Genomic DNA, 24,825 nt, shown 5'->3' with positions numbered 1-24,825 from the left:
CTGTGGGCCTCCTTCCTCTCCCATGTGATCAGCAGAAGAACAACAAATGAGTCTCTAGGTTGAGCAGATGAGTACAGTAGGTTGAAGAGCATCTCTTCTGGGTGGAGTGGCACTGCCGTTCACATGTGGCCTAGCCCGGTTGCCATGGTGAGACACCTGAAACATACCTGTGCTTCTGAATTGTCCTATGAACAAAAACCATTTAGTGGATGATGGTGGTCAGTGGAGGTACAAGGATCTTAATGCAGGAATCTAGCGTTTCCTGTTTTGGCAATGTTATCAACAACCTGTTTATTTATTTACCAACCTTCATAAGAAGCACAGGGTGATTTGATTTGATCTGTCTTATCACTACTCTCACCCTGGCCATCTACAAGTTTATCTTCCAAAAATACTTAATTTTGGGGGAAAAATTCACCCCCTTGCCTGCTTACTTCAAAGGTTTGAGAAGTTTAAGACCTATATGTTTAGCCTCGCATGATCCCCTAGTGGCTAAACCCTTGTCTTGCACCCGCCAGGATCCTATATTAAGTCCCAGTTCATGTTCCTGCTGTATCACTTCACATCCAGCTCCCTGCTTGTGGCCTGGGAAAGCAGTAGAACATGGCCCAAAATCTTGGGACCCTGCACCCGCATAGGAGACCCTGAAGAGGCTCAGGGCTCCTGGCTTCAGATCAGCTCAGCTCCAGCCTTTGTGGCAACTTGGAGAGTGAATTATCGGTTGGAATATCTTCCTCTCTGTCTCTCCCTCCTCTCTGTAAATTTGTCTTTCCAAGAAATGTAAATAAATCTTTTTAAAAAAGCTTACATGTTGTTTAGAGGATGATCTACTCTGAGTACAATGATTATGATAATGATGATGATTGTGTCGTTAAAGTCTGCAACAACATTTTCTGCTATTTCAGATGAGAAAACTGAAGTTTAAACATTTTATATAATACTTTCAAGGTAAGATCAGCCATAATCAGAAAAAAAAATAAGGGCAGAGTTCAACATCATTTGCTCTTAGCTCATTTGCAAAGCTCGTGTTCTTTTGAGAAAGTCATATTGTATATTAGGTCCAGGTATCAAGAGCACTGCTCCTTATGCAAAGACCACAATTCACCCTTGATTCGGGGACAATCTGCAACACCAACTGATATGACCTCGTGACAGTTTGGAATTGTTCCAACCATGGCAATGCAGAATTTTACAAAAGTGATTTACACACTTTATAACACATTTTACATATGGTAAATAAGAAAAAAAAAAGCAAAGAAAATGAAAACTATTCCTAAGTGATCATGTGTGGGCAGATAATGAATCACTGGAAATAGACAGAGATCATTCTGAGGAAAGACACAGAACATTTATACCCCTCACTGTGTCATGGAGCCCCAGACTGACGCCCTGTCAGATCCTGACTGACCAGGGCAGGGACGAGCTCGACCCTCAGCACAGCAGTAAGACAAGTTCTCCATCTCATAACACAGCTTGGGAGCATTTCCAGGAAGAGTGGCGAAGCCAGCGACAGCCCTCTCCCACACATCCTTGAGAGTCTTCCAAGCCCTCCATGGGAGCTTGGGCACATCTCACAGCAGCAAACGCCCCCTTAACAGCATCCCATCCACACAATGGGAGTTCATAGCATCAGAAGCTTCTGCCTTGAGAGGAAAGACCAGACACGAACTCTGCATATTCCACACCAACAATGGCTTGGACAGCCGCAGTACATCTGCTTCCCCTCTACATAAAAATAATAACAGTAATAATAATAATAAACAGCTACTGCATCACTGATTTCCAGGCCTTGTTCTCATTACCTTGTACACAGCAGTTCATTTGATTTAGTGCTGACAACATGGGACATATTTATTTCCTCCGTTTCACAGGTATAGAAAAGGAGACCAGAACTAAATAACTTGGTCACCGAAGTCACAATCTCAAGTGGGGTGGGGCCATGATTTGAATGCACACTGCCTGATGTGTTTGCTGCCTAGTGAAAAATAGTGTGGCGATGTCACTGATTTCAAGAACTGCCCAGAAGTTAGGAATTTAACCAGTGGTACAGGGTATATTCGTGCAATTGTGGTGACTGCTCCTGCTTTCTACTAACTTGTCACCCAGTATGTTTTCCTTGGGGCTCAAGTTCTGTGGGTTCACTGATTGTGCCCAAGGAATGCACAGTTACATTTCATGTTCCCACACCCCAAACCTATAAAATTCTTACCTCTTACTCGGTATTCATCATTTATAACCTTAGCATGTTACAAACTTAATACCAAATCATAATCTTGTTTTTCAAAATTTCTTGATATATACACAGCAATTTCTTTTCCCCAAATTTTTCTGTATCGGAGAGAGAGAGAGAGGTTTTATGTATTGACTCACTCCCTAATATTCGCAACAGCCAAGCTGAAGTTCGGAGGATCCAGGGAATCCATCTCCCATGAGGCTGGCAGAGGTGTAAATATCTGAACTATCACCTGCTATCTCCCAAAATATATATTGGCTGGGAGCTGCAATAGAGATGGGACCCGGGGTTTAATCTAGGCACTCTGAAATGGGATGCTGGCAATTCAAATTACATTTTTAACTGCTATGCTTCATACCTGCCCCTTCGATTTCATATTGTTTATGAATTTGATTAATTGTAAATTAGAGAAATAAAAAAGACCGACATACAGAAATAGATCGCCCATTGGTAGTTTCATTTCCCCAGATGGCTGCAGCGGCAGGGATGAGGCCACAGCAAGGCTAACAGTCACAAATTCTGGCTGGTTATTCCATGTAGGTAGCAGTGTCTAAGTGCTTCAGCTGCATGCTTGGACTCATGAGCAGGGAGCTGGATTAGAAGCACGGGTGGAGGCCCAGAGCAGTGCCCTAGAGGTTAAGGTCCTCACCTTGAACGCACCAGGATCTCATATGGGTGACGGTTCTAATCCCAGCAGATGTGCTTCCCATCTAGCTCCCTGCTTGTGGCCTGGGAAAACAGTCAAGGATGGCCCAAAGCCTTGGGACCCTGTACCCGTGTGGGAGACCTGGAAGAGATTCCTGGCTCCTGGCTTCGAATCGGCATAGCACTGGCTGTTGCGGTCACTTGGGGAGTGAATCATTGGACAGAAGATCTTCCTCTCTCTCTCTCTCCTCCTCTCTGTATATCTGAGTTTGTAATAAAAATAAATATTTTTTAAAAAAGAAACACAGGTGGGACTGGAAACAACTTTGGAATGGAATGCAGACTTCCAAAACAGAATCCAACTATTGCATCAAACATTTCCCCCCTCTTATTACAAGAGATAAAATGATTAAGAAGGTGAATACAGTATTCCATCTTCTAACCAAGCTGGAGAGGGTGTCAGTTTATCAACACTGTATTCTGAGACGAGGCTGATCTTTAAATGCCTGTGATTATGTAAGCAACTCAGAAAATATACTATTTTAATAGTCTATAATGCAAAGTATGTTTCTAGATACATTGTGACAGTGGTAATTTATCAGTCAAGGGTACATTCTATTGATATATTTTTTAGCTTTCCTAATTTATGAGAACCTGTTCTAGAAGATCGGGCTGTATGCTCTGTCTTGACAATCCAAAATGAGCAGTGAGTGTAACTACCGGGGAAAGAGCTCTGGCTTTTGTTCATAGTTAATCTGCCTATTTATCTTCTCTTAAATCTAGTAATGTTTTCTACTCACAGAGTTACTGCGCAATCAATTTACTGAACACTTGATAATCCTGGTCTCCATTTGTTGCATGTTTTACATTTCGTAATCTCTTCTTATTGTCCATTGTGTGGGGCATCTCCACAGACCGCTTACTCAAAAGGCATTCTTTGTAGCATATAGGTGGTGTAACCCAGTTGATGATGGTTTGACACACAATTTGTCAAATGTACCACAGTGGGAAAGGAATACACACTTGATTGAAACTGCACTTTGGGTTCTGGATATTGACCTTGCCCAAGCTAAGGACCTTAAGGTCTGGCCCTATGTCATGGCCCTGGGCTGTAACAGGACTCACAGTTGGTACCCGATTTCCTCTGCCAGCCTTTCCCTTTGCCATTTTCACTGCAGTCTTTTCACAGCTTTGTTCTTCAGGCAGAACCCTGCAGTCTTTCCTCGTGGATGTGATGATTGATTCAGCTTACCTTTTGCTTTCTCCCATGCCAGGAAAGGTGTTTCCTAGAGCAGCTCTATTTGTGAGCACAAAAGACACACAGTATCCATCCCCATGGTGAATAGATCCGTTCTTAAGACACAACAATACTCACTGAGCCCAAATGCCCGAGGCCACCACCTTGCTGGGTAAATACTTACACTCAGCGTATTTCTGGAGCTGAGAAAATTCCGACGGGCTGAGATGGGCCCATTTCTCCGGGTTTGTCATGGTGCAGGTGGGGTGCTCTCTTACACTCCAGGGGCAGGAGTTTCTACTCAATGACTGTGCATGGCAAGGCTTGTGAGAAAACACACCAATCTCTCAGAAGTTTCAAGGTGTCCACATGGAGCTGCTGTGGGTGTCCGTGGTTTCAACAGCCTGTTAAAGTTCTGAAAAAAGAAAAGTAACATAATGATCAAAAGCTTAGCATCACAACACGAAGGAAAAACCAACGAGTTTTATAATGTCAAGTGTTCTGGTTGTTGCAGTAGCTTGGCGAGTGAATCATTGGATGGAAGATCTGCCTCTCTGTCTCTCCTCTCTGTGTATCAGACTTTCTAATGAAAATAAAATAAATCTTTTAAAAATGGTCTGGCATATCACCTAGTGGCTAAAGTCCTCACCTTGCATGCACTGGGATCCCTTATGCATACTGATTCTAACTCCAGTGGCCCGAGAACCCATCCAGCTCCCTGGCTGTGGCCTGGGAAGCAGTCAAGGATGACCCAAAACCTTAGGACCCTGCACCTACATGGGAAACACGGAAGAGGCTCAGGGTTCCTGGCTTTGGATTCGTTCAGCTCTGGCCATTGGGACCGCTTGGGGAATAAATCAGCAGATGGAAGATCTTCCTCTCTGTTTCTCTTCCTGTTTATATATCTGAGTTTCTAATTAAAATAAAATAAATTTTTAAAGATTTATTTTTATTATTATTATTATTTTTATTGGAAAGGCGGATATACAGAGAGGAGAGACAGAGAGGAAGATCTTCCGTCCGATGATTCACTCCCCAAGTGAGCGCAACAGCCGATGCTATGCCGATCCGAAGCCAGGAGCCTCCTCTGGGTCTTCCACGCGGGTGCAGGGTACTAAAGCTTTGGGCCGTCCTCCACTGCTTTCCTGGGCCACAGGCAGGGAGCTGGATGGGAAGTGGGGCTGCCGGGATCAGAACCGGCGCCCATATGGGATCCCGGGTGTGCAAGGCGAGGACCTTTAACCATTGTGCCACCACGCCAGGCCCAAAATAAAATAATTTTTAAAAAATGTTTAAAATGTCAAGTATTTTCATTCCTAAATAATGTCTTTCAACGCAACTTGTAGTACAATATTCTATCTTTAACTGTTCATTTATTTTATAATGAAATTTTGTATAGCTTTCCTAGTGCTTAATTATAGAAACAAAAAGTATAAAACTTTAAGAAATGTTTATAAACTTATTTTTTTAAAAATAAATATATTAATATTCTGTTTTAGAAACTTCACATTTTCAAAGCAAAGCTATCTATTTTAACAGATTGAGCTAATACAGTCTTTAATAATTTGAGACTATATATCAATGCAGAGTCAGATTATTAAGCTCAATAGATCCAACAGCCCACTGTATATGCAATTAGCTGGCTTACCGGATTCCCAGCCACTGGTCGGAATCATGCTAGGTCACACCATACTAGTCTACTCTCATGCCAATAAATTAGGGGGTCTTAGTAATTTTTCCTTACAATCAAGTAAAGAAAATAAATGCTACCTTTCTTCTTTTTAACAAATTGCAATAAATTTGCTAGTGAAAGCAATTCCCAATGTCTGCATGACTTGCTCAGTAACAGAACACGATTTTAGTTTGTACCCTGATTGCAAATCAGCTCATCCTTTTCCGCAGCTACACCTGCACAACGCAGCGAGCGCCACTGAGTTTCAACTTGGTGCCAGAAAAATCAACCAGGCAGATTCTCTTTAGATAAACACGGAGTATTTAGGAAGAATTATTTGGTGAGTGAGAGAATGTCACTGAAGGCTTGTTTAGATAAGTGTCACGACTGACACAGCAGGATTGACATAAGCGAAGCTCATTTGACTTTGGGTCACAACCTATCTGCAACCTCACCCCAACTCGTCCCTCACACAAACATCAAGAGCTTGATGCTGTGTTGTCTTCCTCATCTTGAGAAACAATTGGAAACAGAGCTTTTGCGTCTCATTTGTTCATAATGTCTGCTCTCAGCTTTATAGTTTACTGTTTAAAGATGCAAATGATCAGAACCTGAAGGTTCCGGTGTGTTAAAGGATCCAATGGCTGACTCTCTTTTCTTCCTGCTGAGGGTCGCTCTCAAGCATTTGTGGAAACAGAAAGAGTGAGAACACACTTCGCACACTTCTCCATGCCATCCTCCCATTTCCACCTGCTGACTTCATCCTGCACTCTCAAATTTGTCCTAACTCTGCCTCTCTCCAGTTACAAGCAGTTTTGCTATCAACAATGTAGCCTGGCCCCTCTTGTGCAAAGACAGATAATTCAGCTTCAGTCGGCACATTGAGCTCTGTCTCCCAGAGCTCTACATGTTGAGTGCATTGATTCAAGGACAGGGAGAAAGTAGTTCTTTCCAAACCATTATACAATCACTGATGATGGGTCCTTGTTTGAGCCAGACTCTGGCTCTCTTGCCACTTCCAGAATCCAGTGATATTCTTGCCACAAAGGGTTAAATATCCACATATGCCATGACATCACACAGAAGTCTACATGGATATATGACTTTTTGCTAACGTAATATTTTAAGAAAAATGAAAGTAGAGGAATCTGAAAGCTGATCTACTGTAACACACAGCCATTCCATTCCAAGAGATTTACCCAAGATAAGAGATCAGCATGTGAGTTATCTGTAACCTATGTTTATAGCAGTGAGCTCACAATAAGATGTGAAGTCACCACATTATCCATTACCTGATTATTGTTTAAAAAGATGGTGATGCATGTAATGATAGAATACTACTCAGACATTAAAAAAGGAAAAGAAATCCTATCTTTTATAATAAGACAGAGGCAATTTGGCATCATTATCAAAATCAATGAAAAAGTCAATTTCAAAATGACAAAGCTAATGTTTCCCCTGATTTGTGGCAGGTAATATGCAGAATAAAAAAACAAAAAAACAAAAAAAAAGCCATGTTTATGAGTCAAGTTGACATTCTGAGATTTAATTATTATTTATAGAACTTACCTATACTTTTGAGAGATTTATTTACTGGAGGGTTAAGATTATAAAATAAATGGAAAGTATGTGACTAAAATCAAGAAAAGAAAGGAAGGATTGGTAGGAATGAGAGTAGGGTGGGAGTATGATTACGGACTTAGAACTGTGTCTATGGGGCAGGTGTTGCAACGTAACGGGTAAAACTTTCACCTGTGTGCAAGCATCCCATATGAGCATCTATTCAAGTCCCAATATTCTAGTTCTGATCCAGATCCTTGTTGACATGCAGCAAAAGATGCCCTACATGCTTTGGCTCTTGCACCCAAGTGGGAGACTTAAGCAAGCTCTTGGCTCTTGGCTCCTGGTTTTGGCTTCACCCTTCCCCAGTGATTGTGGCCATTTAGGGAGCAGGAGATGAACCACAAAATGAGTAATCTCTATCTCTCCCTCCCTCTCTCTGTAACCTTGGTCTTTCAAATAAATGAAACAGTCTTCCAAGAAATGAATATAGGAACTAAATGGAATGTGTTCACTTTATTATACACTAAATTTAAAATGTCTCTAGGCTGCAATCAGTTTTGTTAACTAAACCCCTAAAACCTTGTGCCAGACAGTGATAGCCCTATAGATAGCACAGACACAGATCATAAACAGAGGACAACTTTGCTAACTGCAGCCACATGTTGCTTCATGGAGAGCTCACCCCATGCCTGACCCAGCAGCCCTGGGATGCTAGTTCATTCAGTCATACACCTCAACATTGACTTGGGCACTCAGACCTTCCCTTTGACCGGATTTTGTTACCTGAGCCAGAGACTGCTAATCACCCACTTGACATCCACTTTGCTTTGCTTCCTTGGGAATAAAGCCCTGATTGTGTGGAATAAAAATGCAATCCTCCAAGTGACTGCATTCCCCACATTCCTTGCACAAAGAAGTGGTGCATGAGAAGCGAGCAGAGGCAGGTCAGTTCCAGCTAGGGGAACAACAGTGTCCTTGCAGCCATTTTTCTCCCCAACTCCGGCTTCAAGGCTGACTTGCTAGCTCTGGAGCTGGGGTTGCTTACATGATAGAGCTAACTTTCACAAGAGGTGTGCTGCGTGAAGGATGCCAGATCCGCATCCAACAGACCCAGTAGCCAAACAACTGAGTGTGGAACAAATTCAGTCCAACATCTGTTTTGGTGAACCTGCGTGGTTTTACTGAGCCTAAGTAGAGACAATGGACCAGTTAGGGCCACAGGCAACAGAGATGCTATTTCAAGGAATCCTATGTTTGATAAAGAGGTCCTCAGGATTACCCTGAAAGCAACCCAGCAACGAGAAACACACCCAGAACATTCTCCTCTTGGCAACTGGGGGAAAAATGTCAGCATTTTCATTCAGTTCTTTTCTCTCATTGGTGTTGTTGCTTTTTAACTGGTCTCTTAAACTGTTTCCTAAATATGAACAATTGCCAGATTCCCTCATGCTTTGGGCCTTGGGTTTCATAACCCAGGATCGGTGTAATGACCCATCTGACTAATTACTGATTCATAAACTATTTAATGGCAATACCCATGGGGCTCATAATGTCTTTATTTCTCCTAATTCTAGTGCCAAAGACAAACATGAAATAAAATAACTTAGGAATTCGATAACATGCTGTGGCAATCAAAAGACATTACAAAGCAATGGAGAGATAGTGTCTTCTAAATGTGCAATCTTAAATGGAATGGCCAGATGAGGCCTTCCTCATAAGTTATCATTTTTTGTAAAGACAGAAAGCAGGTCAGCTCACCAGTCTTGATGAATCTGAATTTGTCCTAAGTGGCCAGGGCACATCTCTAAAATCTTACCCTTGTCAAACTTGCACTAGTTGAGTGAAAGGCCGCATGTGTCATAAGGACTCCCCGGAGCACCTATTCTTCGTGTCCCACAGTTCCGCCTGTTCATGAATGGGCAGAAAGAACGCGGCATTCAACCGGGATTTCCCAGGGCGCATTCACAGATTTCCTGTTCCCCTGCAGGAGACTTTCTTTAGGCACCTAAATGAGTGCCAGGAGGGATCCACTCTGCTGGCTTTTACAGAGCAGTCTAATTCTGGCTTTCTCATCGAGTCGGCGGATGTGCCACTTTGCTTAGTGGGTGAAAAGAAATAATTACACTGCAGGAGCTGAGGAAGGTTCTTTAGCCCTCCGTGCCTGAGTGAAATTTTTTCCATAATTATGGAAAGGCTCTGTCTCTCCACAAGGAAGCCAGAGAAATGATGACGATGGGTGGATGTGGAATGTCAAGCAAGTGTAACAAGCCAGTAAGTGGTCCTGATGTCACAACGCAAAGACTTGACAAACAGTGAGGGACACTGAGGGGGGTTGGGGGGTACATAAGGTGCTCAGTGGTTGAAAATGCTAACTGGGGCTCAATGGTCAATGGAGAAAACATTCTAATGGGGAAAAAGGATGCAGATGACATTGAAGCAAAATAAAATATCAGTCCCAGGTACTGATCACTAGATGGATGTTCATTTAGCCATGAAAGGGACCCTCAGCTTGAGACCTGCTGATGCACAAGGCACTACGCCTGGCATGAAGGGCATGACCACGTTAAAAAATGTGGTCTCTGGATTCTCCACGTTCCCTGACAAATACGCATTTTCTCCCCCCCCGCCCCCGACTCTTTCAAGTAAATTGATAAAATTCTTTAAATACAAAAACCAAAAACACTGGGCTGCTCTACCTTTGAGAGAAAATTAACCAATCGGTTGCAAAGGCTGCAATGTAGCTGGCACTCTCTGCTTCTTGCTGTCTATAGAACTCAGCTTAGACTCTGGACAAAGAGTATAATTTTCTCATGTAAGAGTCGATCACAATATATATCGGCTTTCCAAAGGGGACATGACGTAGGTGTGCCCTCCGGGACGGCGTTGGCTGAAAACTGTCAGCTCTGCACTGGGGGTGCTCCTGCGTTTCTCCTTGCTCGTCACAGCCTGGATACTCTCCCTTCCCAACCCTGATGCCTTCCCCTAATTTTTCATCTTCATTAGGAATAATTGTCTGATAATCCTTTACACCCCTACTATGGCTTGTCGCAAACAAAACCCGTGTCACTGTGAGACAACAAGAAGGTGGAAAATTCCATTCCCACAATCAATGATCTGCAGAAGCAGGGCCGATGGTGCTTAATTAGAGTTAGATGGAGTCAGGAAGATGCCTCCCCATGTGTACATCAATATCTTTGTAAGAAAAGAGAGAATAACCCAACAAGCCTTCTTTGTCTCACCATGGGATGCTCACTGCTGCGCCATGACCCTTCATGGAGATCCTCACCAGTGGCAAGAAGATGTTGGTATCACACCCTTGGACTTTCAAACTGTGAGCTTGTCAATTACTCAGCCTGAAAATGGGCAATCCCCAGGTCCGAGCTGTGGTAAAGCATGCCATTTGCCAGGATGCAGGAAGAAGCACACATAGACTGGATGTGGCAATGAGGAATTCAGTGAGAGGATCACTTAGGACGAATGGGCTGGGGACAAAGAACTCTCACAGAGGGTGGCACGATACCCTCAACAAGCAGGAATTTACTAATCTTACAACTGATTGTACATGTAAGGATTACTTCAGGAGACTAATAGGAGATGCTATGGTTTAAATACTTTTCTCTCTCAGATTCACTTTCAAAGCTATTTTCCATTGTAAGAGTGTTAAGAGGTGAATACTTTGATGGATAAAGGCACCATGATCCCACCACAAGGGATGACAGAGTAAGAAGGACCTCACTCAGCACTGGCACCTTCATCTTGTGTTTTCTAGCTTCCATACCTGTACATTTCCACTCATTACCCAACCTCGCCCATTCTTGGGCATTCTGTTACTGCAGAGTGAAATTGACAGAGACAAAAGTCACAGCCTTAGAGAGCAGGACAAGTCCCTCAGGGAAAGACGGAGTGGGCAGGAAGTAGGATGACAGCCCTCTTCTTCCAAATCTTCATTCATCCCCCGTGTCCGTTGATGAGCAAATTGAAGTCTAAGATGAAGTCTAAGGAAGAGGGCTAGGACTGCCCATGAGGTGAGATCCACAGGATGCTACAGCCTCCCAGGGCACAGAACAACAAGAGTGCTGGTGAGGGAGGGCTGAAATGGAAACACAGTCTGCAGGAGTGTAATGGGAGAAAGATGGCCTAGGCAATGCTCTGCTAAGAGAGGGAAGGTGTAAAGATCTCCCACACCTCAATCCTTGTCACGTCCCCAAATCAACTAGAACAATACAGGCAAGACCAGGAAGAGGGCAAGCATTTGGCTTCTCGGTTATGATGTCTGCCTCATCTGTCAGAGTGCCTGGTTTGACTCCCAGCTCTGGCTCCAGAATCCAGCTCAATAGTGATGTCCATATGTGGAGGCAGCAGTCGGCAATCCAGATGGGGAGACGTAGGTTGAGTTCCTGGCTCCCAGTTCCAAGGTGGGCATTGTCTGTATTTAGGGAATGAAGTAGTAACTGAGAGTCGTCGCTGTCTTTGACTTTTCCCCAGCTCTCTCAAATGAATGCTTAAAAAAAAAAACATAATGGAAACAGAAGAATACTTCAAGGATGGCATAGAAGGCACTTTCCAAAGTTGCTAGACAAGTAAATAAAGTGAAGAGTGAAGCATCCATTATCACTGGGAATTGGTGACCCCCCAGCACAGTAATTTGCTTGAAATGGTGAGGCCAGAGCACACAAAGACACACTGTGGGCCTGAGGTCAGGAAATGGCCATGAACGTCACCAGCTGTTGACAGGTGCGGTTATGAAGAAGAGTGAAGAGACAAAATAACTCCTCCAGAGGGGGTGCGAGACCTGGGCAGTTGGGTTCTGTTTGCGTTCTGTAGACAGAAGCACATTTCACACTGATTGAGAAGGATTTCTGAGTGAGAATGATTCAAACTTGAGGGGCAAGAGAGAAGATTCCTCAATGTCAGATGATGGGAGGAATAGCTACAGCAAACAAGAGAGGAGGGCAGACACGGGCAGTTCTGTGGACTCAGTACTTTAACGTGGTAGATCGGAGAGGATGTGTTCTGTCCTCTCAGTCATGTGTGAGATTCCGTGGTCGTCTGAGAGTTCAGTGAGGCAGGGATGGCTAGAGGGAACAAGAAGTGACTCTAGTAAGATATAAGAAAAAATGTAGAGAAGGGATCCAACTAGGCCAAAGGCCCATTGCCTATAACAGTTCATGAACACAGAACTGAAGTGATTACCCAGCTTTTAAATCATGAACTGTAGATGAAGACATCTAAACAGGCAATCGTGTTCTTACCACTTTTGAATCACGTGGAGCTGCATTCCCTTCCAAGCCACTTAAACCTGTCTGTGCTTCCATCTCCTCTCTCCTGAACAGAGGGTCCTGGCCTCTAAGGGAAAAATACATGCACAGTATCTAGCCAATAAAGAAGCTCGGTAAAGATTGGTTTTTTTTTTGCATTTTTTTTAAACAAATAAGAATGTGAAATGCCTTGGAATAACTGAATTTGGTCATAGGCACAGTATTTCGACTGAGGAAAATGGAAATTTACAAACCTTTCAGAAGTTTGTGTGGGTGGCTTAATTATGTTATTTTGGGACTCTGCTGACACATTAAAAAGATCTAACAGAAAAATGTTCAAGGGAAATATTTGTGAGACAAGAGGGAAATATGACAAACACTGCCTCACACACATTTTATTGTGTTCTTTCTCAGAAGGTTTCTTTCCCTGCTTCTCAACTTTCCTTCCTTTTAGATTTGATTTTAGGAATACTTTCAGAATAGAAACTGACAAAGTAAAAGTGGGTTTCATTACAGCAATGGAGTCTTTCTCAATGGAAAGTGCTGCCTCAGATCACACACACCAGAGATGCCTACTGCATATTTTACAGTCTCGTGTTTCTTAGGCCCTGGCCATCCACAGAGGCACACAGCAGTCATCCCCCTGCATGTGCCAATAGAACAGCGACTTCATTATCCAAGAGCTTACAGCAGCTATGCTGTTGTACATGTGAGTCTAGAATACAGGAGCATCACATATTGCAGCCTTATCTTCTTCCCAAGATGCCCTAACACAGCCCAGACCAGTGTCTGTGAAGAGAGTACTTGAAGAGCCCAAGCATAGGTGTACCAGGCACCAACCAGCTAATAGCCCGTGAACAGCCAGATCAATCCTCAAATGCAGAAACCCAGGCCCAGAGTGATTGCTCAACTGACCATCTGCTGGCCAACTGTTCCTCCACTTCCAAGTGCCAGGATCCTATATGGGTACCAGTTCATGTCCCCAGTGCTCTGCTTCCCATCCAGTTTCCTGCTTGTGGCCTGGGAAAGCAGCAGCAGAGGATAATTCAAAATCTTGAGACCCTGTACCCATGTGGAAGATCCAGAAGAAGCTCCTGGCTCCTGGATTTAGATCAGCTCAGCTCTGGCTGTTGTGGCCATTTAGGAAGTGAACCAGAGGATGCAAAACCTTTCTTTCTGTCTCACTCATTGTCTCCATAAATCTGCCTTCCCAATAAAATTTAATACATTTTTTAATACAGCACCTTGATTCAGATAGTTCAAGTCCAGACTGTCAAGTAGCCCCCTTCTTCAGGCTTGAAGTCTTCCAAGCCTAGGAACCACGTACTGTGGTCTACTAGGCCCAATCTCAATTCCTGATCCAACACTTTCAAGAGTGCAGTACAGTGGTTATTTTATGGCGATGAGTATCAGTGGTTTCATAACCATCAGAAAGCAGATCAAGTCATTTAGTCCAACATTGGATATACAGGAAAATTGGTTAAATATTTTATTAGTGTCATTATTATTGCATGTAAGCATATGCTGATGGGAACACGGCGTGTATGTGTGTGGGGGTGGGGCACAACTAACTCCCAACATTCTGACCTTAACATGGTCAGGTTCACACTGAAGAAGGGGATAAGATCTTTGGGAATTGAATATAAACACTTAATCTGGCTTGTTTTCCAACTCTAGGTGGTTGCAAGAATGATGGCCAAAAAACAAAGAAGAGGAAAGTAGCAAACTGCAGTTGAATAGGCAAAGAGCCTGAGCCCAGAATGAGAGAAGCCTCTTCTTGTGGGCTGCTATCTTCTTCAGGAAACAGGGCATATCTATGTCTTTTACAAGGGTTTTATAGATACAAACATGCAATCAAAATGAGGGAGGAGCTGGGATCACTCTCTCCTCAGCTTGCAGGAAGATATGGACACAGAAGGTTGCAAGCAAATGAATTTTTTTCCATCTCTCTGATGTGATAATTTTGCAAAAAAAAAAATCCTAGAATATTGATTGTTACAAGTTAAACTATCCTAGTTCCTTAATACGTTCAGCATAATATCTAATTAGCTGGGTAAATCATAGAAATGAGCTATAACTCCAGACTGGTGAAGGTAACTTTGGCGTTGCATTTGTCATGCAGGAGTCATTTTGATATTTACATTCTGTATCAGATCCTTATAAACATCAATGGAAAGTTTGTCCTGCAAGCTATCTAGTGACTGTCCCATCTTCTATATTCAGTGTGTGGATGACTGAATTCTGAGAAGCACTGATTTTAAAATTCATGCCTGTATTCCTAATGTGAGGAGTTTATCCATGGAGTCGAAATGACACTGTGCATGTTATTTAGCCAGCTGGAAAAACACATTTAAAAGTCTTTATAGCAAACATAAAATAATAAAGTCATGAACTGGGATAACTGCGTGATATGATTTGACATGCAATCAGGGGAACCCAAGAGCCATCCCCAGAATGACAGAAGTTCTCTAAAACTGAACCATTTCAGAACAGTCCCAATGCAGGTTTCTAAAATAAGACACTAAATTATTCCTTTCCAGAAGAACTCAAGGTGTGAAATGAGGTTGTAATATTTTAAATCAGGTTTAACTCAGAATGGGTTGATGAGCTGCAGCTGTATGGAGATCGCCAGAGAATTCCTTTATCCCCGCCCCTCCCAGCTCCCAAGGTCCCCATTTCACAGTCACTGGACACCAAGAATGGTCTACTCTGAGTTGTCACACTCCTTCTTCAAGTTCTCTCAGACAGAACAAATATGCCCTAACACAGAGGGGGTATATCAACACATTGAGTTTGAGATAATTCTCAAAAAAGATAGAATACAGAATTTAATTGTAAAAAGTTGTAACTCCACCGACCAACAGACGCGGTTGTCTCCCATCACCAGTAAGTACGTAGAAATGCACAAGGGCTTGTGCAAGTGTACACACACACACACATACACACACGCACACACACATGCACACATACATACACATACACATGCATACACATGCACGCATATGCTCACATGCACATAACACATGCACATGCACACATACACACACATGCACACACGCACACATGCACACACATACACACACGCACACACACACACAAGTAAGCAGAGAATGCCCAAAAAACTCAGATCCACACAAACATGACATGCTCACGCACATGCACACATACACACACACGCACATGTAAGCAGAGAACGCCCAAAAAAATCAGATCTGCACAAACATGACATGCTCACACACATGCACACATACACACATTCATACACACTACATATACATATGTATACATATGCACACTCAGATCTGCACACACACATTCACACACAAAACTCGATTCCATCTGCATCCACATGCACATGAGCACATATAAACACACACAAACCCAGATCCACCAAGGCCACATGTCACATTCACAGGCACACACAAAGAGAGCTCCATCATGATCCATGAGCCACATGCATTCATACACAGAGTTCCACAGATGGACATATTACATGCATCCATTCACAGGTCTACATAGAGATACATACATGCTACATGTAAACACACAGCTCCATAGACACACATGTTATATGCATCCATTTACCAGTCTACATACAATAAACTGCATGTGACCATGCACACAGAGTCTGACCCGTCCAGACACACACACATGCTCCATATGAACACACAGACACACGTACTACATGTTAACAGATACACTGGTACTGCATGTGAACACATAGACACACACGACATGTGAGCACAGAGAAGCAGAGTCATCCAGACACACACACTGCATATGAACACACACATAGTTACACACTACATGTGAACACACATGTAGCACGTGTGAACACACAGACACACACAACATGTGAGCACAGAGAAGCAGTCATCCAGACACACACTGCATATGAACACACATAGTTACACACTACATGTGAAACACATGTAGTACATGTGAACACACAGAGACACACACGGCATGTGAGCACAGAGAAGCAGAGTCATCCAGACACACACACAATCCATAACACACACATAGTTACACACACACTGCATGTGAACACACACAGAGGCAGACCCACCCACACACATCACATGCACACATTCTGTCCTACTCTGAACCAGCACTCTGTCATCCTAAGTGACTCAGCTCTTTAGACTTCAGATTACTGCTTTATCTGGTACAATGATCTTTAAACATACAAATATATTAGCAAAGTGCAGATTCTCTTACTTTTAATTTTTCTTGGTATTTGAAAGGCACAGAGACAGGGTAAGAGAGTCTGACAGAATGGATTCTTCCGTCCGCTGGTTCACTCTGCAAATGCCTGGACTGCAGGTTCTAACGTGATGTTGGTATCCCCAGCAACATCTCAGCCCCTAATGCTAAAAATCTGACCTTTCTGTACTTTATTTCTTGTTATGATTTTATATTAACATCCTATTGGATGTCAAGTGGATGTGACACAAGAGAGGATTTTCCTTTGTGTTCCTGTGAAGAACGGCTTGCATTTACCGTAAGCCACTTCCATTGATCCAGGATCATTGAGCATAAACATAAAATGAAAGGTCTTAACATAAAACCTGTCAAAATCAATCTATAAAATATCATTACAGTGTAGTATCGCTAATACTGCTTAGTGCCAGTACGTTAACTGATTTGTAAGAATACAAATAATTGGCATTTCTGGATTTTTAAGTGTAGTTGAATCTGTGAGGCACACATTTTATCCATTTTAACGGCAGGTTTAATTTCAGATATAAATCTGGAAGCGAGGCATTTCCAATGCTGCTTGCAAAGGAATTTATAAGTGAATGACTTTTAACTTAGCTGCCTTTCTTCATTAGCCTTCCGAGACGTATTTCTCAGAGCTACATTTTCCACACCTATGCCAACTCACACCTGATCATTCCAGAGGTGAACAAGGATGCTCACGGTGCCTAGCTTTTCTTAGTTCTCTATTGGACTATTGTGCATGTATTGTCTGTCTTTTCTGCCATTTGCATTCTTCATTCAAGTCTTCCAGTTGTAACTGGGGTGGGCCCTGGTACCTGGATCATTGCTACTATGGAGTGAAATTATCTTATTTCGTATTTAATCATCTGATCTTCTATTCCCAGAAATTTGGGTTTCTAACTGTACTTTTTCATTATTTAACCAACAGCACATTACATGTCCATATGGTTGGATTTTAGGCATGTTCCACTATCCTACAAATTACTCTTCCAAATGAACTGATTTAATGACTTTCTTAAGTTTTTTCTACTGGAATGAGTGTAGGGAAGACATCTGAGGATGAGGATCCATGAGAGAGGTCTCAAGTGCAGGTACGACCTGCGCCTTGTCTGGAACTGAGGGAATATGGCAGTGGGGTGCGACTCCACTACGCTCCAGCAGATGAGAAGGGTTTTTGCTGCCATGAACTTTCTAATCAGTTAACTTGAAGTTCATCCAAAGCATCATCATCCAGGTAGAATCTCGTCAGGTGAGTCCATTTTTACAAGTCTGTAGAATGTGTTAGTCTCTCTCTCCCTCTTTCTTTTTATCCCACTTCCTCTTTCACTCTATTTCTTTCCTTCCCTCTCTTTCTCTCCCTCTGCCACCCCCCCCCAAAAAAAACAAACAGCAACAAATTCTATAGCCCCCAAAGACATGCATGAATTCTGCCAAAAGCCTGAAATAGTTGAAAGTGGATTCTTTCCCAGACAAACCCTTAGACGATCACCTCCAAACCAGGTTGACTTCATCCTGGTGAGTCAATAAGCAGAGAATCCACTCTACTCTGCCCAGAGCCCTGGTCTGCAGAAGCTGAGACATAATATAGAAGGGTTGGGGGCTGCATGCAGTGTCTGTCATAATTTGTTATAGGAGTACAGAAAAGTAATGCCAAGGCTATTAAATGGCATTTTATTATTTCATTTTGCTTCCCTAAATCTCTAGGGTACTGAGTAACGTTTGCGTGTCCCTTGAACCTCTAGATATCCTGGTCAATGCACTACCTGCTTATATCCTCTTTGCATGGTTCTACTGGGATGTTTTCCTCTACCATTTTTCCTATGTAGGAGTTCCTTATTATCTTTTTACTGTCAGTATGTTCAGTTGGTGACAGCAACTTCATTGCCAGGATCTGGAATTTTGTTTTATTTAAACATATCAATTTCTTGTTTCATTATAAGTTATTCACCTTGTGAACAGTGCATGCAACTCTGAGCATCTTGATTAAGAGGCATGAAATGTAGAAGACATAAATGCCCCACATGAATGAATGGCTGCATGCATAATGATTCACTTGACTTGTGGCTTTGGAGAGTTAGTACTCAAAGGAGCCTAGATCTCTGCCGTAACAGTCCTGTCACATGTAACAGCATTTTCACTGTAATGCAAGTCAACTTTCAAGAATGTGATGAGGCTTGCGTATGTGAGTGCCTAAGCTCTGGTCCTAGCTTTCCTCCTGACTCATGCAATGCTGGAAGGCAGCAGATGATGGCTCTGCCATGCACATGGGTGATTCTGATTGAGATCCTGGCTACTTTCTTTGGCTTAATCCGGGCTCATTCTTCCAGGTGTATATATATGCGCATGCGTGTATGTGTGATAAGTATTTTTAATAAATAAATAAATATAAATATTAAATAAGTACATTTAACAAATAAAATGGTTTAAGATTAAAACAAAATTGCTTTCCTGGGGCCAGCATTGTGGCTCAGCAAGTTCACTGACTTATGAAGCCAGCTGCCCAGCTTGGTCTTGGCTGTTCTGCTTCTTATCCAGCTTCCTGCTACTGTGGTCTGGGAAAACAGCACATAATCCCTCTAGTACCTGGACTCTGAGCACCCATGTGGGGCATCAGGCTGAAATTTCTGGCTTCTGTCTTTGGTTGTCCCAGATCTTACTGTTCGGCCATTTGGGAACATTTGGCCATTTGAATTAGCATATGCAAGATCTCTCTCTCTCTCTCTCTCTCTCTCTTTTTCTTTCTTTCCCATCTTTTCTTTCAATAGACCTTTACATGACTATAAAAAGCAAACATAGGGACCACGATTCTGGACTGCTCTTTTATTTCCATTTTCTCAGTAAGATGCTGCTTGTTGGAAAACAACCAGTATTTCAATGTGTTTGGTTTGCTGGTGGGATTAATTGCCACATGCACACTGTCAACAACAGATCTCCATGCTGGGGTGACTGCAAGTTAAAAGGGCTTTGAAGATTAATGGCAACACACATCAAAAAACAAGCACACAAACTCTTTCCTCAGATTCAGTTTAGGATGCAAATGCATTTCTTCTAAGAAAAATATAAGAAGGAAATGTGTTCAGATACATGAATACATGTGAAAGCAACGAAAGGTTTGTAAAAGGGGTGGTTACCCCCCTTGCATTTAAGTTCCTGCCTGTGCAACACAAACTGACAGTGTAGAGCAGGTATTCTCATCAGATGGCAAAGCCCTGTGAAGAATATTAAATTGTTCCCATGTCACATGATAGCAAATCACAGAGAAAAAGCAAGAACTAGCAGACAATGAGAAAGCTGAGAGATACAAGCGGGGACATTTGATAATTGACCAAGAGATAGAGATAAATTGAAACAACAAAACGAAACTGAGAAATCAGGGGACAGATTCATACACCAAACACTGCAGGTCAATGGAGTGGGTCCTGGAGAAAATAAACATAATTAAGCAGTGGTCCCAGGCCTCAGTGATCTCACTACCCATTTGGAAGACAGACTGAACCACAATTATCTTTCCACAAGGCAGTCTGGAGAATAACAAGGCTTCAGCATTGGAGACGTCACACCTTGATTATGACCAGGGCCCTGAGGGAGGTCCACAAAGAGGCAATGTGATAAAAATGTGACCTTGAATTGAGTATTTACCGGGACGGAGTGCATGTCTCAGGCAACAGAGAGATCCTGGTTAGTCGTGAAGAAAAGACCCCAAGTTAACAGGTTGTGTCGGGAACAGAAACCGAAGCTGGACCACCAAGAGTATGGCACTTGGCAACACTGAAAGCGCGAGGTGAAAAGGCATACAGAGTCCAATCCTGGGGATCCTCATTTGTCTCAGATAAGAGATCTCATTCCTTAATCATGTGTGAAACAAAAAAATTACTCTTTCATTGGCTATAGAAAAACTTCTACGTGAAGTTGAAGTCTGAAGTAAACAAGAAAGATGATCTATACGAGTGAGAAAGAAAGATATGAATGCTAATTCCAAGGATAAAACAAGAGGGCAGAAAGAGCTTAGGATTTCAGGATTCAAAGTTTTCTTTAGGGCCCGGCGCGGTGGCACAAGTGGTTAAAGGTCCTCACCTTGCACGCCCGGGATCCCATATGGGCGCTGGTTCTAATCCCGCAGCCCCGCTTCCCTTCCAGCTCCCTGCCTGTGGCCTGGGAAAGCAGGCGAGGACGGCCCAAAGCTTTGGGAACCTGCACCCGCGTGGGAGACCCCGGAAGAGGCTCCTGGCTTCGGATCGGCATAGTATCGGCCCGTTGCGCTCACTTGGGGAGTGAATCATCGGACGGAAGATCTTCCTCTCTGTCTCTCCTCTCTGTATATCCGCCTTTCCAATGAAAAAATAATAAAAATAAATCTTTAAAAAAAAAAAGTTTTCTTTAAGATCACCCACCATGTCCTGCCCAACCCTGAAGAGGCAGCATTCCAGGAGGAAGGCAGGGACCAGAGAGAGGAAGGCAGAGACCCAGAGAGAGATCTTCTATTTTTCGGATTCATTCCACAACTGGCAGAAACACTGGGAAGCCAGGGGCCCAAGAACAGGGGCCCAGAACTGCTCTCCCAGGAGCTTCAGTAAGGAGCTAGATAGGAAGAACAACTGGGATTTATCCCCTGTGAGGTGGTAGTTTCAGAGGCAGAGGATTGATCCACTGAGTCACAATGCAGGCTCCAAGAGAACTCAACTGTTTTCTATCTTTAGCGAGAAAGATCTTTCTCTCTCTCTCTGGCTCTCGCTCTCACCTTTGCTATTAATTCTACTCTCTGCTTCTAAACAAAATAAACCAAATTTGAAAGTTTGTCTTAAAAAGTCTGGCATTCAATTAGAAAATGGCAAAAGAAAAGTCTAAAGAAGACAGTCAAAAGATAAGTTTAAAGTCTATTGTTTCTGTACAAAATGTTTTCTACATATTTGTACAATCCAGCTTTATTTCCTTAACTAAGAGCGTTCATATTCCGTTCAATGACATCAGAGGTCGTAACATGAGCACAACCAATACGGGGTCAGGAAAGTTGGAAGTGGGTGGAGTAGAGAGGCTGCAGCTATTTTTAACATCACTTTAATTGTTTTATTGGATGGTCCAGAAAGGCTAAAATATTTTGAGTTTATATTTCCTTGAGTTGAAATTGTGAAAGCTTTTATTTATTAGGTGGTGGAAATGGCTTGCATGGTGTGTGTGTGTGTGTGCACGCGCACACACACATGACCCCAGCAGAGCACTCCGCTCTCACATTGAATGTTTTCAGTTGTTTATTACTAATTGCTTTAACATGGTATTTTATATTCAGGTTTATTATGCACTGTAAATGTCGTCTCTCCTTTCATTTTCAAAAATAAACAGTATAGCTTTTAGCTGTAATGAGAAAGCAAACTAATATAAAACTAAAATTTCCAAGTACACTAATTGGGAAATCTTAGTTTTGTGCTAATTCTAAAACATGCAACTGCAATATGTAAAAAAGAAAACAATTCAAATCTAGAAGCAGAATTACATACTCTATATTAATAGCTGGATAAATAAATACTGTTATAATATGAATTAGAGATTTGAACTTTTAGGCAAAACTTTAAATATTTTACCTTAAAAATACCGGATCAAAAGCGGGACTATGACAACGAAAATTAAAATTATATAAGGGTATTCCTCACAATTTGGTTTCAGCAATTCACTTACAGTGATTTGAATTTGGACACTAGTGCTGTATAGATAACTTCTCTGTGGGCATTCTCACATGTTCTTGAATCATGTGAAAATCTTCACAATATACTATAGTTAGCAAAAAAAAAAAAATCAAAACAAAACATTGTTACAAGCACATTAAGTAGGGGAGAGCAATTTTATTGGACTCCAAGAACTCAAGGAATGTACTGTCTTGAAGCACTGACTCTTGTGTGGCCTCTACGACGATCTACTATGTTACCCTATTCTAGGGGTGCAGAGATTAGTAATGCACAGTCACAGACCTTGAGAAGTACAGTTTAATTCAGAAAGAATAAGAAACATGCATAATACATGTACATAACGCATACCGTTAACATATGCATGCATACCATCTTAAAAAGGTGCGAGACAAAATAGAATTACATTCAGACATCAAGACAGGAACAATTTTTTACAGAAATCAGGATATTCATTTACAACAGAGCCAGGAATTAGCCAGAGAGGGGGTGGGGGTGGGGGGAGAAGATAAAAAGTGGAAAGGCTGTGAAATAGCCAGCCATCAGTGGGCATAAACCAGGTATCTCCTTCCCTGGCTCTGTACATGTGGAAGATGCACCTTGAGACAGATGTTCTATCCCTTCTGCTATCATAGCTCCTCATCTCACTGCTCATCCCAAGATCCCCCAGAATAGCTTTGACATTTGCATCGTAATTACAATGTCTTTTTGAAAAATTACTTTTGATAATGTTTACATAGTTGATCAGGGTGGGAAGGGTCAAGGATTAGGGGAAAGTGGGCGAGACCATTGTTTACACATTTTCTTTTTCATCTTCCAGTATCTGGGGGAAGAGAGGATACATGGGGGAAGCCAGGTCTAGCCTCCCAACCACCTCAGCACCCGGGGATGGGGAACAGCTACCGATGTCATCCCAGGGTTCCCAATGTGGAGCATGCTTTGCTCAAGTGCTCAATAGTTCTGACATGTTGTTGATATTGCCGCTCCAAGGAGGAGGAAATCTTTCCAGTGTCGATTGGCTGACATAGTCCAGCTCAGAGTCTCCATTCGCCCAGATATTTGCTGGTAAGCTTCGCTGTAGTAGTTGATCAATTTGTTCTGCCCTCCTTCCTTGGGAAACTAATGGATGCTGAGACCCAGCCCAGCCTTGCCCACCACACACTCAGTTGCAACCCAGTCAGAGCGACCCCTAATAACTCCCACTGGGCCGGCCCTCAGCTCTGGTTCCTGTGCCAGCCACCATGTGCAGTGGACTAGTGTGGTCAGTAACAATATCCTTTAACCATGTTTTCAGCCTTTAGGAATCAGCGGTATCCTGCTATTGGTTTTAGCATTTGCTTCTCTTTCTTCTTACCTTTATTATAAAACACTTGAAATATTCATTTTGTATTGACTGCTATTTATTCATTGCTCTGTGGAATATCCAAACAACCACAGTGAGAAGAAACAAACATGTGGGAGGAAGCTAAGGTGGAGTCATAGGTCAAAAGCCAAGACCTAGTGGTCCTCATATACAGATGCATAGTTGCTTAAAGCGAGTGTCTTGTACACCAAGAGGCTCAAGAATGGAGCGAAGACAGAAGAAGAAAGGAAAGATTTGGAGATAGTGGATATTGTGTGGCCCAGAGCAATTAAAAATGAATTCATGGAAACAGAAAAATTGAAGAGAACACTAAAAGTAGCTATAATTTTCATTACTTCAAAAGGAAGACAAGGTATTCCTGAAGATATAGATTGTGTTAACAAAAGCACAAAAATGAATGTGAAGTCACTGACGGAAGGGAGAAAGGTTACTTTCATATGGTTGGTATCAAGCAAATGTGTTTAGACTTCAGTGTGTTTCATGAATTTATTTTGGCTTCTGTCATTCAGTAATACACATTCATGTTCTGCCATGTGTTTGTATGGTTAACTCCTTTTTAGCATTGACTGAATAATCGCCCGGTGTCTGTAAGTATCATAGTTTGCTCATTAATTCATCTTCCAAAAGCATCCTTGGTGCTTTGCAAGTTTGGCAATTATAAAATAAAGCTTCTGTAAACTTCCATATGCAGGTTTTTGTGTGGACATACGTTTTCATCTCCTCGGGTAACTATCAAAGCACATGATTGATGGGTTGTATGGTGAGAAAATGCTTAGTTTTGTAAGGAAACGTCAGATTGCTTTGCCAAGTTGCTATGCCATCCTTTTTTTCCAAGAACAGCGAATGAGAGCTTCTGCATTTCACATCGCTGAGAACCCACGCGTTGGTCATTGAATCAGTGAGTCTGGCACCCCACAGCTGACTTAACCATCACCTTCCTACACCATGTGAGTTT

The 24,825-nt window shown here is 42.4% G+C and overlaps 1 protein-coding gene across 6 annotated transcripts in view; it reads right to left on the bottom strand.

Annotated features, from left to right (window-relative positions):
- DGKB (diacylglycerol kinase beta) overlaps nt 1-4,369 on the bottom strand; it is a 566,350-nt gene extending 561,981 nt beyond the window's left edge. For all 6 annotated transcript variants that reach the window (XM_040964636.1, XM_040964637.1, XM_040964640.1 and 3 more), the window contains exon 1: nt 4,300-4,369. In XM_040964636.1, coding sequence (XP_040820570.1) covers nt 4,300-4,369 — 70 coding nt within the window. The remainder of the gene's footprint in view (nt 1-4,299) is intronic.
- Nucleotides 4,370-24,825: the final 20,456 nt, after the last annotated feature.

Source organism: Ochotona curzoniae, unplaced genomic scaffold (genome assembly GCF_017591425.1).
Source record: "Ochotona curzoniae isolate NIBS_2020 unplaced genomic scaffold, NIBS_Ocur_1.0 scaffold_3835, whole genome shotgun sequence".
In the NCBI taxonomy this organism is placed as follows: domain Eukaryota; kingdom Metazoa; phylum Chordata; class Mammalia; order Lagomorpha; family Ochotonidae; genus Ochotona; species Ochotona curzoniae.
The sequence above is the reverse complement of the archived record's forward strand: the minus strand, read 5'-3'. Positions and strand labels throughout refer to the sequence as shown.